At 40.0% G+C, this 15261-nt stretch overlaps 1 protein-coding gene and 1 long non-coding RNA gene across 2 annotated transcripts in view; both read left to right on the top strand.

Moving 5' to 3' along the window:
* Window positions 1–527: 527 nt before the first annotated feature.
* The window catches only part of LOC309621562 (uncharacterized protein), a 290610-nt gene continuing 275876 nt past the window's right edge, over window positions 528–15261 (top strand). The window contains exon 1 of the mRNA XM_082408990.1: window positions 528–629. Within this exon, the coding sequence (XP_082265116.1) occupies window positions 611–629 (19 nt within the window). The 5' untranslated portion in view covers window positions 528–610. The remainder of the gene's footprint in view (window positions 630–15261) is intronic.
* The window catches only part of LOC309621565, a 260905-nt gene continuing 254668 nt past the window's right edge, over window positions 9025–15261 (top strand). The window contains exon 1 of the long non-coding RNA XR_014240093.1: window positions 9025–10690. This is a non-coding gene — a long non-coding RNA (uncharacterized lncRNA). The remainder of the gene's footprint in view (window positions 10691–15261) is intronic.

Raw genomic sequence — 15261 nt, 5'->3', positions numbered from 1 at the left:
TATAAATTCATACGCAAGTGTGTATATAATAGTATATTCATATATACATATAATACCTAGAAACATATTGGGGGGGAGGTGTCACGGTACGTCAAGGGCGGGAGTCGAACCCGCCACCCCAGGCCCCGAGGGGTCTCCCCGGGTCTCCACTTCGGGCCGGTGGGTGTGGCCGGGGGGGCAGCTGAAGACGTGCGTGCGTGCTTGCGTGCGTACGTGCGTGCGTTCGTACGTGCGTGCGTGGGGGCGGGTCCACAGGGCGGGAGGCGCTCGCCGCGAGTGAGTGGTTCAGCTGGGCCCCGGCTCATTGTGCTTGCCTCACGCCGGCCCCAGTTGGCAGCAGCGCTGGAGGCCCCGGGCCTGTGACCACAAAGAGGGAGCCGGGGGCCGGACGGGAGCAGGCCGGCGGCGGCGGCGGCAGCGCCGGCTGAGGCCCAGGCCAGGCTCCCTCCCCTCAGCCTCCCGCCCGCCCGCCCGCCTGTCCCGCCCCCGCCGGCGGCGCCCCGCCCCTCCCCCAACCGCCAGACTAGCCTGGTGCGGGGGCCGCGCGCGAAAACGTGGGGGAGAAGCTGAGGCTGGAGTCGCCCGTGGTGGCCGAGCCCGCCGTCTACCCATGGCTGCTGCTGGTCTACGTGAGTGCCGCCCGTCCCCTCTTCCCGGACCTCCACCTCTCTTCCCCCACGGCGCGCGCTGAGCCCACCGAGTAACGGAGCGACTCGAGTCGCCAGACCCTCTTTGGAGCCCCCCTTCCCGCCCTGCCTGGTTCTCCGCGGCCGTTTCCAGCCCCCGTGCGCAGGGTGGGCAGAGGGGAGCCGGGGCCGGCCGGGGGCACAGACTCGGCAGCGGGGACCCCGCGCTTCCGAGGGGCGCCCGAGCCGGTCTGCCGTTGGCCCTGTAGGGCTGGGGACCCAGGTCCCCCCCTCCCCCGGCCTGGACTGCCGGCGGGCTTGCCCTTCCGTACTTTATGATCTGACACGTCGGGTTTCTTTTTCCTGGCCAGCTTTACCATTACCTGACCAGCTTTCCCAGCATCCCCTGATAATGTGTTAGATATTCAAGTTTTAGGGCCCGGTCCCAGCCCTATGGAATCAGCAACTCTGGTGGGGCTCAGTGATCTCTGTTACAACAGGCCCTCCAGATGATTTTTATTCACCTTAAAGTTTGAAAATATCTGCATTGTCAGCTGGCCGAAGCGTCCACCAGCAGGTGAAGGGGAGTGGCGCCTGGAAAAGATAGGGACTAGCCAAGGTAAGTACAGTAGCATTTGCCATGGTAGTAATGGAGAATGCCTTTTCTCCACTGGTTGGCACAGACTAGTATCTGGGAGCAGTGGCAGGGTTATTTAGGATGCTTTACATTGCAGTGTAGAGTGACCGCTGTCCTGGTTTGCCAGGGACTTCCCCTGTGTGAGCGCTTAAAATCTCATCCTGGCAAACCCCTTAGCCTTGGGTTTGAAAAACTTAGGGAATAACATGAAATTTAGGGGAAACATGATCTAGGTTTTGGGCAAGTCACAAGTGCTAATTAAAGCTAAGCAAGTATGGACAACATCTAGCCTTCTTTACCCCTTTGCGGGGAGGTAAATCTTGATTGGGTGAGAGGACTTATTGTTAAGAAATCTTTGTAGAAACATCCCCTTCTGCTTAGTCCGCTGGTTCTCCGTTCTGGCTAGACATTGGCATCGTCTGAGGAGAGTTAAAATGATTGTATTGGTCTAGCATGACCAACCGTCGGTGTGAGGGTTTTTAAAAAGTGCTTCAGAGGATTCTAATGTGCAGCCAAATTTAGGTGCCACTGCTTAAGCTTTTGAACCGCTGCTACGTATTTTCACCTCATCTTGCTGTGAGAATATCCAACTGTAGTTGAGGTTTGTTGTTTTTCTTTTTCTTTTTTTAACTGTCTTATTATAAGATTTACTGTCTTAAATAAGATTGAATGGACAGAAAATCCTGCTAGTCCATCTGGTATAGCTGGATACCCAGAGTAATATCGTTAAGATATGTACCATTTAAGTATTGTGACTGGCCTTTTAAAAATTAACATATGCATTAAATTAGTATTGATAGTATAGATCTCTTTCGAAGTTGTCATGTTGGGGAGCTATACCTCTAATCTGCTGCCATTGCTAAATATCTGGACACCTCTTACTAGGAATTGCTTTTAAAAATCTTTAGGGATTAAAACCAAGATTGTTGTATTATTTGTACTGGGACCACAAAAACCTCACAGAGTTCCCCCGCTGTACCTTCTACCCCCATCTCTAACCCTTGGCAACTTCTAATCTGTTCTCCATCTCCACAGTTTTGTTATTTTAAGAATAATATGTAAACATAATCATGAATTACTTAATCTTCGGAGATTGGCTTTTAAAAACTTTTCCCTCGGCATCATTCCCTTGAAGTTCATTTCAATTTTTGCATATATTAATAATTTGTTCCTTGTTGTTGCTCGGTAGTATTCTATCATAAGATTTTATCACAATCTGTTTCAACATTCACCCATTGAAAGACATTTGGGGAGTTGCCAGTTTGTGGCTATTAGAAATAAAACTGCTATGAACATTTATGTGTAAGTTTCTGTGGGAACTTCATTAAGTTTTTGTTTCTTTTGGATAAATGCTCAAGAGTACAATTACTGCATTGTAGGGTGAATCTACTTTTAGGATTAAAAGAGACTGTCAAGCTGTTTCTCAGAGTGGCTAAACCATTTTATTTTCCCACCAGTGATGTGATATAATTTTTCTACGTACTCGCTAGCATTTGATGTTGTCACTATACTTTAATTTTAGTTATTCTCTGATATCTCATTATGGTCTTAATTTGCATTTCCCTGATGGCTAACGATGTTGAACATCTTTTCATGTGCTTCTTTGCCATGTGTATATTCTCTTCCATGAAATGTCTGTTCCTGTCTTCTGCCTATTCTCTAGTTGGATTTTTTTAAGTTGTTTGGAGAGTTCTTTGTATATTATAGATACAAGTCATTTGTCTCCTATGGGATTTTCAAATATGTTTTCCCACTGTGTAATTTGAGTTTTCATCCACTTAAAAGGATCTTCTATGAAGCATTTTTAACTCATTTTGATGAGATCCAATTGATCAGTTTTTGCTTTTATTGATCATACTTTCGGTGTCAAGTCTAAGAATTATTCACCTAGTTGTAGATGCCAAAGATTTTCTCCTATTTTTTTTCTCTAAAAATGTCCTGCTTTTACATTTAAGATTATGATCCACTTTGATTTAATTTTTGTGTAAGATGTGTAAGGTTTAGGTTAAGGTTCATTGTTTGTTTGTTTGTTTTTGTCGAGGGATGTCCAACTGTTTCAGTACCATTTTTTGAAAAGTTTATTCTTCCTTGATAGCTTTTGCACTGCTGTCAAAACCAAGTTAAATGTATTTGTGTCAGTCTATTGCTGGGTTCTCTGTTCTATTCCATTGATCTATGTGTCTACCCTCCATCATTACTGCGAAATCTTGAAATTGGGTAGATTAATTCCTCCCATTTTAATCTTCCTTTACAAATTGTTTTAGCTGTTCTTCAGCCTCTTCCTACCATATAAATCTTAGAATAAGCTTGTCTATATCCACAAAAACCTTGAGGGCATTTTAAGAGTAATTGTGTTAAGCCTCTTAACTTGGGGAGAATTGACAGCTTTATTATGTTGTGTTTTCTAATCTATGAACAAGGTATGTCTCCCTATTTGTTTGGGACTTTTAAAATTTTCTTCATCAGCATTTTGTAATTTTCAGTATAGAGGTCCTATAAATGTCTTATTGGGCTTCTATTTAAGTATTTATTTAGGTCAGTTGTAAATGGCATCACATATTTTTATTTAAGCTTCTACACATTTGTTATTAATATATAATTTGATAAAATTGTGTGGATCTTGTACTCTAAAACATTTACAAACTAATATTATTTCTCAAGCTTTATGTGGATTCCTTGGTATTTTCTCCATTTAGATTATCATCTCATCTTCAGATACAGACAGTTTTAGTTTTCCTTATTCAATATAATAGGATATATTACTATTCAACATTCAGGAGGATATATTCCTTCCTATTCAACATAGTAGGAATAGTTCTTTCATCTTTTAAATAAACTTTTTAAAAATTTAACTTTTAAATTTATCTGTTTATTTATTTTTGCTTTATTTTCTTACTAGAACCTCCAGTAATATATTTAATAAAAGTGGTGAGAGCAGATATCGGTGCCTTGTTTCTGATCTTACAGAGAAAGCGTTCAGTCTTTCACAGTTAAATATAATGTCGGTATAGGTTGTTTGTAGATCATCTTTATGAGTTTCAGTATGTTCCTTTTCTATTCCTAGTTTGCTTGGAGTTTCTTTTCTTCTTTTTTTAAAATCATGAATGGGATTGGATTTTGTCAAATGCTTTCTCTGCATTAATGATTAGGATCACATGACTTTTCCCCCTTAGTCTATTGGATATGGTAGATTACATTGTTTGATTTTCAAATATTTAACCAACTTTGCATAACTGGAATAAATACCACTTGGTCATGGTATATTATTCTTTTTATATATTTCTGGAGTTAATTTGCTCATATTTGGCTGAGGATTTTTACAGCCAATTTCATAAAAAATACTGGCCTGTAGTTTTCTTCTTTCTATACTATCCCAGTCTGGTTTTGGTATCAAGGTAATACTGGCTTCATAAAATTAATTAGGAACTGTTCCCTCTACTTCTGTTTCTTATCAAGTCATGTAAAATTGGTGTTAATTCTTTAAGTCTTGGGTAAAAGTGAAACATCTAAGCCTGAATATTTCTTTTGGGAGTTTTTAAATGAAAAATCAGTGTTTCTCATAGTTACAGGAAAATTGAGATTGTCTCTTTCATCTTGGCTGAGTTTTGGTAGTTTTGGGTGTAGACGCATTGGTCCATTTCATCCACATTTTTGAATTTATAGTGTAGACTTGTTCATAATAACTTGTCCCTTATTAACCTGCAGGATATGTCATGGTATCCCTGGTTGCATTTCTGATATCTGTGATTTGTGCCATCTCTCTTTTTATCTTGATCAGTCTTGCTACATCTTTCTTGATGAGATTGTTTATTTTGAAGAACCAGCCTTTTGTTTCATTGATTTCCTCCCCCCCCATTTTCCTGTTTTCAGTTTCATGGATTTTTGTTTCATCTTTATTATTTCCTTCTTTCTGCTTGTTTAGTGTTTTTTCCTCTTCCGTTTTTACTATTTTAATATAGAAAATTAGACTATTTCTTTGAAATATTTTCTTTCCCAATTTAGTGCTATAAACTTCCCTTTCAGCATTGCTTTCACTTTATTCCACAAATGTTGATCTGTTATATCTCCATTTTCTTTCATTCTATGCATTTAAAAATTTTTCCTTGACTTTTTACCCATGAGTTATTTGGAATTGTGATGTTTAGTTTTCATGTGATTGAAGATTTTCCTGTTGTCTTTCTGTTATTGATTTCTAGTCTGGTTCCATTATGGCTAGAGAACATACTCTCTATGATTTTAATTCTTTTAAATCTGCTAATGTTTTTTTTATCACCCAGTGTATGGTATATGAGTGAATGTTCCATGGACACTTGAATATGTATTCTGCTTTTATTGAGTGTGTTCTTTAAATGTCAGTTATATCCTGTTGATTGATGATGTTTTCAGTTCTTCCATACCCTTGCTGATTTTTCTCTCTGGGAGTTCTATAAATTGCTGTGTTGAAGTCTCAAATAATAATTGTGGATTTGAAATTCTCTCCTTTTACCTTTTTCAGTGTTTGCTTCATGTGTTTTGAAGTTCTGTTGTTTGGTGCACACACATTTAGTATCACTAGGTCATCTAGGTGGATTATTCCTGTTATCTTTATGTAATGACCCTCTTTGCCCCTAATAATTTCCTTTGCTCTGAAATCTACTTTATCTGATATTAATATAGCCATTCCTGCTTTTTCTGATGAATGTTCACATGATTTACCTTTTTCATCCTTTTACTTTGAACTACCTATATCATGATGTTTAAAGTAAGCTTCTTATAGACAGTATAGAGTTGGATCATGCTTGTGATTTTTTCATCTACTCTTTCAATCTCTGTCTTTGACTTGGTTATTTAGATCATTTACAGTTAATGTAATTATTGCTATGTTAAAGATTAGGTCTACCATTTTATTTTTTGTTTTGTCTTTTACCTTAGTTTCTCAATCCTGTGTTTCTCTTATTTTGCCTTCTTGTGGGTTACTTAAACATTTTTTGGTAAGTCCATTTTAATCTAATTTATTTATAATCATTTGTGTATACTGTTTGTATAGTTTTCTTAGTGGTTGCTTTTGGCCTTACACTATACATATGTAACTTATCATAGCCTACTGGAATCTGTCTTTTATTACTTCAAGTGAAGTTTCAAAATTTTACTTCCATTTAGGCCTCTTAATAGTCCCCAGTTTTAAAGTATGATTTTCTGTAGTATTTCCTCTATATACATTGAGAACCACATCAGATGGTGTCATAATTTTTGCTTTGACCATCATAGGGAATTTAAGAAACTCATGAGACTAATGATAGTCTCTTATATTTATCCCACTTGTTTTCACCCATTCCATTGTTCGCCTTTTCTTTCTGAAGTTGCCAGTCTTCTGTTATTGTTTTTTATGTTTTCATAACAGTAGGTGATATCTGGGCTTTCCAGTGCCATTGGATATGAGTTTCAGGAAACACTGAGCCTGGCTCACTTAATGCTACTGAGTTGGAGGGTTTGTATACGTTGGGCCTGTTGGCACAGCAGATGCTAGCAGATTAGACTAATGCTGATGGGACTAGTGCCACAGGAGGATGCATTCCCATTCAGGCTATGCTGCTGCTACAGTAGATCAAATCCCCCTCTACCCCAAGTGTGGGGCAGTGACCTGCTGCTGTCACTGCTTCTTTATTAGGCTGCTTTCGCCTCAGGTGTGTGGTGGGATCCCTTGGAAGCTGCTGCTGCTGTGAATCACAGGGTTAAATTCATTTTAGAAATACTTAAATATAAATATATAGCCTGGCTCTTGTAGGACCTCTGTATTTGTTTTTTATTGCTTTCATACGAATTACCGCAAATTGAGTGACTCAAAACATCGTAAATTTATTACCTTACAAGTCTGACATTGGTCTCAGTTGAGTAAAGTAAAAGTGTTGGCAGGATCGACAGATGAATGGATAAAGCTGTGGCACATATATACAATGGACTATTACTCAGCCATAAAAAGAAATGAAATTGAGTTATTTGTAGTGAGGTGGATTGACCTAGAGACTGTCATACAGAGTGAAGTAAGTCAGAAAGAGAAAAACAAATACCGTATGCTAACACATATATATGGAATCTAAAAAAAAAGAAAAAATGGTTATGAAGAACCTAGGGGCAGGACAGGAATAAAGACTCAGCCATAGAGAATGGACTTGAGGACACAGGGAGGGGGAAGGGTAATCTGGGATGAAGTGAGAGAGTGGCATGGACATATATACACTACCAAATGTAAACTAGATAGCTAGTGGGAAGCAGCCACAAAGCACAGGGAGTGGAATCCTGCAGTGTTTGCTGATGGGTCATTTTGGAAGAGCTGACTTTCAGTCTGAAGCTCTGCCTGTTTGCATCTGAAGAATCTGCATTTAAGGAGAGGGTGTATGAGGAAGGGGGTGTATGGGACAAAGGTGTCCTGGGTGCAGATGAGCCAGGACCTGACCAGCTGCCTTTTGTGTCCTCTGGTCCCATCTCTTGGTCTGTGCCTCATCTGCATCATCACTGTCCCCGCTGGCACCCCTGGGGTGTTGTTGTCTGAGTGAGATTCCCCTGGTGCCCCTGCTCTCCTCCCCTCCTCCTGCTGGTTGGGGAGGGAACTGCTTATTGTGTGGTCTGTACTCCTGAGGCACGAAGGACCCTGTAGCATGGACCTGCAGAGTGTGGGATGTGGTCCCAAGAGCATGGGGCCCACATAGGACACAACATCGGGGCATGACCAGTATTAGGGCTGCCTCATCACTGACAGGGAATGTTGTCCAGATCCTGCTCGGGAGGGTGTGGTGGGTGGCCTGGGACCCTAGAGGCCCCATTCCTATCCTGGAGCTTGGAAAGTGCATCCCCATGGGCTCCAGATTCACCCCATATCTCAGCCATATCCCTCTGTCCTGTCTTTGAACTCAGGAAAACGAGCTCTCTTGTCCACAACATAGGCCTGGTCCTGTTGGTATTAGGATTCTTTAAGTTAGGCATCCTGGGATAGCTCTTTTTAGGCCTGAGAAGGAACAACTCAGGAGTGTACAACAATTTCAGATGAAACTGATATTCAATGACTATCTCTAACTACTCGGTTGTTGACTTCTATTAGTCATTATTCTCCTGGTTTTAGCTCTGATGTGGGGATTACAGAGGAGTCAACATTTAAATCTTCATAATCTGTGTATTTGTAGCTTCAGTATCATTACTGACCCATAGTTTTTATGGTTTGGGAAGAGTTATTGATTTCATGTGTCATGTAAAGGATTCACAATGATGATAGGGCAATTAAGATTACAATAATGGCTAGTAAATTGTTCACATTTTCTCTACCTGTGCATCTATTCTATGCATATGAGTTAGTTTAGATGTCAATATTAGTGAAATGATATAGAGGACTAGAGAACTTATTTTAAAAATCACTATTAATGTGTGATGATGAAAATGTAAAAGTCCTTCCGTAATCGGTGATGTTGTATCTTGAGAGCCTAGATGAAACTGATATGCCTTAGTGATATACAGGATTTTAGCCTATGATTTAACTTTGACAAAGCTACATCACTTTTTACTTTTATCTCATTTATTGAGAAAGACATAATTGTTATGGTGTTGGCTTGAAACTGGTTGAGAAGGACTTGAGTCCTTCCTTATTTTACATTTACATAGGTAGGATGTTGAAACATAGGATATGGTGGAGGGCATTCGTGTAACCATTCTAGGTTAGGAGTAGCAATTTCCACTGCTAAGACTTCTTGTTTAGACGCAAATGCTTTTCAAAGTATGAAGATTATTAGCATTACTGCTGCTACTGAGATGAATGAGCCTAAAGATAAAATATTTCATGTTGTGTGTGCCTCAGGGTACTCAGACTAATGTAGTGACATCCCTGAGAGGCCAAGAAAGTGCTGCAGGAAGTCATATTTACTACTACAAATATACTTGTGAAGTGAATTTTTGCTCATGCTGAGTTAACTGTATAACCTGAGAATAGTGGGAATCAGTGTAGGAAGCCTCCTATAATAGTGAAGACTGCTCCCATGGACATTAGGTCATGGAAGTGTGCTACTACATAGTATGTATCCTGGAGGACAATGTCTGGGGATGAGTTGGCTAAGATGATTCCTGTCAAACCACCTACTGTAAAAAGAAAAACTAAAGCCTAAAACTCATAGTATAGTGGGAGGTCATATAATATTACCTCCGTGAACAGTTGCTAACCAGGGACTTCCCTGGTGACACAGTGGTTAAGAATTCGCCTGCCAATGCAGGGGACATGGGTTCGAGCCCTCGTCTGGGAAGATTCCGCATGCCGCGGAGCAAAAAGCCCGTGCACCACAACTACTGAGCTGCCCTCTAGAGCCCGCAAGCCACAACTACTGAAGCCCACGCGCCTAGAGGCTGTGCTCTGCAACAAGAGACGCCACTGCAATGAAAAGGCCGTGCACCGCAACCAGAGAAAGCCCACGTGCAGCAACCAAGACCCAACGCAGCCAAAAAAAAAAGAAACGAGAAAGAAAACTTAAATAAAGAGTTGCTAATCAGCTAGATACTTTTACTCCTGTAGGGATAGAAGTAATTACGGTAGCTGATGCAAAGTATGCTCCTGAGTCAACAGCTATCCCTATGGTAAACATATGATGGGCCCACAAGAGAAATCCTAAAAAGCCAGTGGACATGACTCATACTAGTCCCAAATAGCTGAAAGGCACTTTTTGTCCTAAATAGTATGTAATGATATGTGAGATTATAACAAAGCCTGGTAGGCCATGAATACAGACTTCAGGGTGACCAAAGAGTCAAAATAGCTGTTGGTATAGGATTCAGTCTCCTCCTGCAGGGTCAAAGAAAGTAGTGTTTAGATTTCTATCTCTTAACAATATGGCAATTCTGGCTGCTCAGACTGAGAGTGGTAATTATGTAATATGTCTATAGTTGGGAAAGATTAAACAAATACTGGTGTTTGGTATTGGGATATGACTGCTAGTTTTGTATTAAAGACTATAGTAATAAAAGTAATAGCACCAAGAATTGAAGAGACACCTGCTAAATGTAAGGAGAAAATGGTTAGGTCGACAGAGGCTCCTTCATGGGCCAGATTGCAGGCTAGAGCTGAATATAGGGTTCCACTTGTACCAGAACCAGCTTCTACTATTGGTGATATGAGTAGGAGTAAGAATGATGGGGGAAGTAGTCAAAAGTTTATATGATATATTGGGGGAAATGCTACCTCAGGTGCCCCAGTTATTAGTGGCCCAAGTCAGTTTTCAAACCCTGAAATCATAATGGGTACAACTATAAAGAAAATTATTACAAGTGCAGGGACTGTTATGACTACCTTACAGATTTGGGCATCTCCAAGTAGCGCTCCAGGTTAGCATAGCTCAGCCAGGATTAATATACTTAAGGCGCTGCCTGCTACTCCAGCTCAAGCACCAAATAGTAAAGATAAAATGCCGATATCTTTGTGATTTATTGAAGATAATCAGCAGTGTATGAACAGAGGTAAAATGACTGAACTAGCATTCGACTGTAAATCTAAAGACAGAGATTGAGCCCTCTTTCTGGCAAACCCTGTGGTGAATCAACAGATTGAATTGTAACTTGAGAGAAGCAGCTTCAATTCTGCTGGTGATTTTCCTGCCTTTTTTTTTCTTCTTTTTTCTTTCTCAAAGGCAGGAGAAGTAGATTGAAGCCAGTTGACTAGAGGATTTGCCTGTTAACTAAAATTTCCTGGGGTTAAAACTCATCAATCTCGTAAGGATTTGGCTTAATTACAGTGTTTGCTTTGCATTCAATTGATATAGGAGAAAGTCCTGCAGTCCTTATTTTTAGAAATTAAGTAAATTGTACTTGTTTAGGGTTTTGAAAGCTCTTGGTCTAAACTAACCTAAATTCCTAGTCCAGCACTGATAGGATGGGTGTTATGGGTAGTAACCGTGTGGCTATTATGATGAGTAATGATAGGAAAGTTATTTGTTTTGTATGTTCAAATTGTTGTACTTTTGTGTTGTTTAATGAAGGGAATATAGTTAGTGATGTGGAGTATGTTAGCTGCAAGTAGAAATATATGCTGAGGACTGCTGTGATGGCTATTAGTGTTGGTAGAATGATGTTATCATTTTTGTTATCTCTTGGATAATTATTCATTTGGGTCAAAACCCTGATAATGGTGGGCGACCTCCTAATGACACTATAATGCTGAGGATAAGGATCCTGATGGGAGGTGTTTTATCTCATGTGTGTGATAATGATACCCTTGTAGTACATGATCTGGGTATAAATAGGAAGAAGATAGTGTTGTTATGATATAAATTAGTATGTTTAGGATTGTTATACTTGGAATATACATTATAATAGCTGTTATTCATCCTATATGGGCAACTGATGAGGAGGCTGTAATTTTTTCCAGGTGAGTATGGCTAAGTCTGCCTCAGCGTCCAACTATGATTTATAATATCACTATGATTAACAGTATGTTTAGGTTGATGGATGGTGACATGTGGTATAAAACTGATAGGGGTGCAATTTTGTCATGTTGATAGCATCAGGCCTGCTGTTCATGGAATGCCTTGAGTTACTTCGGGCACTCAGAAGTGAAATGGGGAATGTCCTACTTTTGTGACAAGGACGATTGTCATGATAGTGGATGCTGCTGGATTAAAGATTTTTGTAATTCATTGTGTTCTTTGACCAGAGTATATTAGATTAATGATAATAGCCATTATAAGTAGTATTGATGTGGTGGATTGTTTTAGAAAATATTTGTTGGATGCTTCTGTAGCTTATGGGTTCATGTTTTTTATTAGAATGGGGATACCATTAACCAGTGTGAGCTTGTTACTACAATTATATTTCCTGAAATAATGGTCAGTAGAATGATAGTAAAAACAATGAGAGTTTATTAGTACAGGAAGGATATACAACAATATTTTGGGGGTATGGGCCTTGAAGCTTTCTTAGAGAACCTTACTATATAGCATTGTGGTGTAATGTGGTAGCATGGAGAATGTAAAATTCTTAGAAATAAGTTCAATTCCAGGAATAAGCGCATTTAAACCTCTATCATTTACTTTATCAAAGTAACTCTTTAGTCAAACATAATTCTTAAGTTTGCTGTGGGTTGCCTGGTATGATGACAGGTAGTGAAAACTCTCATATACATAGGGCTAATGTTAGTAGTAAAAAATATTTTTATAAGAGATGTATACGTTGATCATATCAAAATTGTGGGTAGGATGCTTGAATTCATAGAAAGGAGATTGTTAGATGTGTTTTAATGATGACTTGGGCTGTATATAATTCTGGCACGTAGGGATTGTCAAATGCTCCTAAAAATAGAATGTTGTGAAAATGTTTATTATAAGGAAATTGACATATTCTCTAGGAAGGACGGGGTGAATGGGCCTGCTACATTTTCTACATTGAAGACATATACAGGTTTTGATTCTACTTCTGTTAAATCAAGTGGGGCTTCATTGGATTTCTGCTACTGCGGAGATAATCAAATTCTGGGTAAGGGTCAGGAGAAAATTAGTCATAGGTGTTCTTGTGTAATAATTACTGTTGAAAGTGTAAATGATCCATTTAGCATTAGGACTGAGAATAGAATAACTGCCAGCAAGACTTCATATGAGATTGTCTGTGCTACTGTCCGTAGAGCTCCAGTGAGTGAGTATTTTGAATCTGAAGCTCAACCAGATCAGAGGATGGAATAAATGGCTAGGCTTGATATGGCTAACATAAATAGTATGCCTACATTTATATTAATTAGTGGATAAGATATGGGAAGAGGAATTCATGTTGTGAGAGCCATGGTTAAGGCTAGCATTGGGGCAATAATATATAAATTGATGATGTTGATGGTCATGGTGGTTCTTTAAGAAATAATTTGAATGTCTCAGTAATGGGTTGTAATAATCCATAGGGGCTGATGACTTTTGGCCCTTTCTGGATTTGTATATAGCCTAGGATTCTCCATTTAGTTAATATGAGGACTGCTATGGTGAATTAAATTGGGTACTTTGTGAAAGAATGTTGATTATAAACATATTCTTAGGAAGAGAACTTGAACCACTGCAGATAAATGTTTCAGTTTTACCTAATTACCGGGCTCTGCCACCGTAACAAACCCTGTTCTACAGTAGGGTATGTATAAATTAACTGAATGTAGATTATATCATCATTTGGTTTGAAGACATTTTGTAAAGTAAGCCGTATTGCTCTTGTCCTTTCATACTGGAAGAAATCTGCAATAGACAGAAACCAACCAGGATGACTCCAGTCTGAACTCAGATCACGTGAGACTTTAATCGTTGAACAAACAGACAATTAATAGCAGTTATGCCATTGAAATGTCGTGATCCAGCATCAAGGTCATAAAACATATTGCCGATATGAACTCCAGAATACAATTACTCTGTTATCCCTAGTAAAACTTGTTCCGTTGATCAGTGGTTTAGAAGAACAGGTGATAAAGCATTTTGACTAGCTGGTCTAGATTTTAATCACTCAGAGGCAGTTTTATTCTCCAAAAAATAAATGGCGCACGGGCTCAAGGCACACCATCTTCAGTACTTGTGGCACGCAGGCTCAGTAGTTGTGGCCCACTGGCTTAGTTGCTCCGTGGCACGTGGGAAATTCCCAGACCAGGGATCGAACCGGGTCCCCTGCATTGGCAGGCGAATTCTTAACCACTGCATCACCAGGGAAGTCCCAGAATCGCAGTCTCCCTTTTAATATACCTTAAGCCCAAAGAATCCATGGAAAATTGTTACAGAAAATAAGGCAAAAAAATATTGTAAGGACTATAACAGAAGCATATAGTACACAGTTCATATAGACACATCCCAAGCAGTTACAAAGTATATTAAAAGGGAGACTGCGATTTTAAAAAAATAAGATAAATTATACCCACAAACTCCTAGTCTTTCCTGAAACATTGCAATCTGAAACCCTATTGTAGGAAGCAGAAGATTCCAGGAGACATTCTACAAATGAAGGACTCTAAACCCTGTGGTTGGAAAAGGAATTCTGGAAGGAAGGTATCCTCACCCAAGGAGAGCAGGTTCCTATACTTCTCTAACATCACACCCCTGTACAATTCCCATTGATCTTGGTCCAGGCATTGTCACTCCTCTTGAGAGAAATCTATGGCCACATCCTGGAATGGCAGCAGTCCCTGAAATTAAAAGTACACATGCCATGTGGCCACGGGAAGAGTTCATAATGTGACCCAAGAAGAAAACAGCAAGTTAAGAGAAGTGCTTTTAATTTAGAAGACTGTCTTCAATTATCCACTAATATATATATATTTACAAAGTAACTTTCTCTACCTTATTTGTAACTACAAGAAAAGAGTATGGCATGTGATCCACAAAACCAGTGTAGAGACTATACTTATCTGGAAAAGAAATGATAAAATGATGGTTTCAACACAGGCATATGCATTTTTGAGTGTTTTATTTATATCAAACTGGATAAAATGTGTGTATTTCTCAGACAGAAAAGACATGTCGAGGTAGAAATGTACCTTTCAACTATTCATGGGTACCCAAGTACACTGGGGAGATTGTAAAAGTGCAGATCGTGATTCAGTAGGTCTGGTGGGCCTGAGTTCTATTTTTTCCTCAAGCTCATTTTTAACTAGTGATGCCACAGTCTCTGATTCATTAACCACAGTTGGGAATAGCAGAGACATAATTAGAAAGGTAAAAATTCGTATTTAACTTTGAACTTAAAGTGTTTTATGGATTTTACACCTTTAATAGAATAGTAAGCACAGCAGCAACAATCATTTGTGAATATTTACTATAGACTGTATCTTTCTTTCTTGTGTAGGATTCCAGGAAAAAGGCCTGGGCTGCGGCCACAGTGGGCGGGGCCCCCAGGCCGGGCCGCCCCTCCAGGACCCCCGGAAGGGCTCCTGGAGGCTCCAGGCGGCTCCTCCCCCGGCGCCGCCCTCCCTCCCGGAAGGCCTGGGGGCAGAGCGGTCCCACCTCCTCGCCCAGAACGATCCCGCGTTTTCGCAGAGCTGGA

This window comes from Balaenoptera borealis, assembly GCF_965194805.1.
Source record: "Balaenoptera borealis genome assembly, contig: HAP1_SCAFFOLD_689, whole genome shotgun sequence".
In the NCBI taxonomy this organism is placed as follows: Eukaryota; Metazoa; Chordata; class Mammalia; order Artiodactyla; family Balaenopteridae; genus Balaenoptera; species Balaenoptera borealis.
The sequence above is the reverse complement of the archived record's forward strand: the minus strand, read 5'-3'. Positions and strand labels throughout refer to the sequence as shown.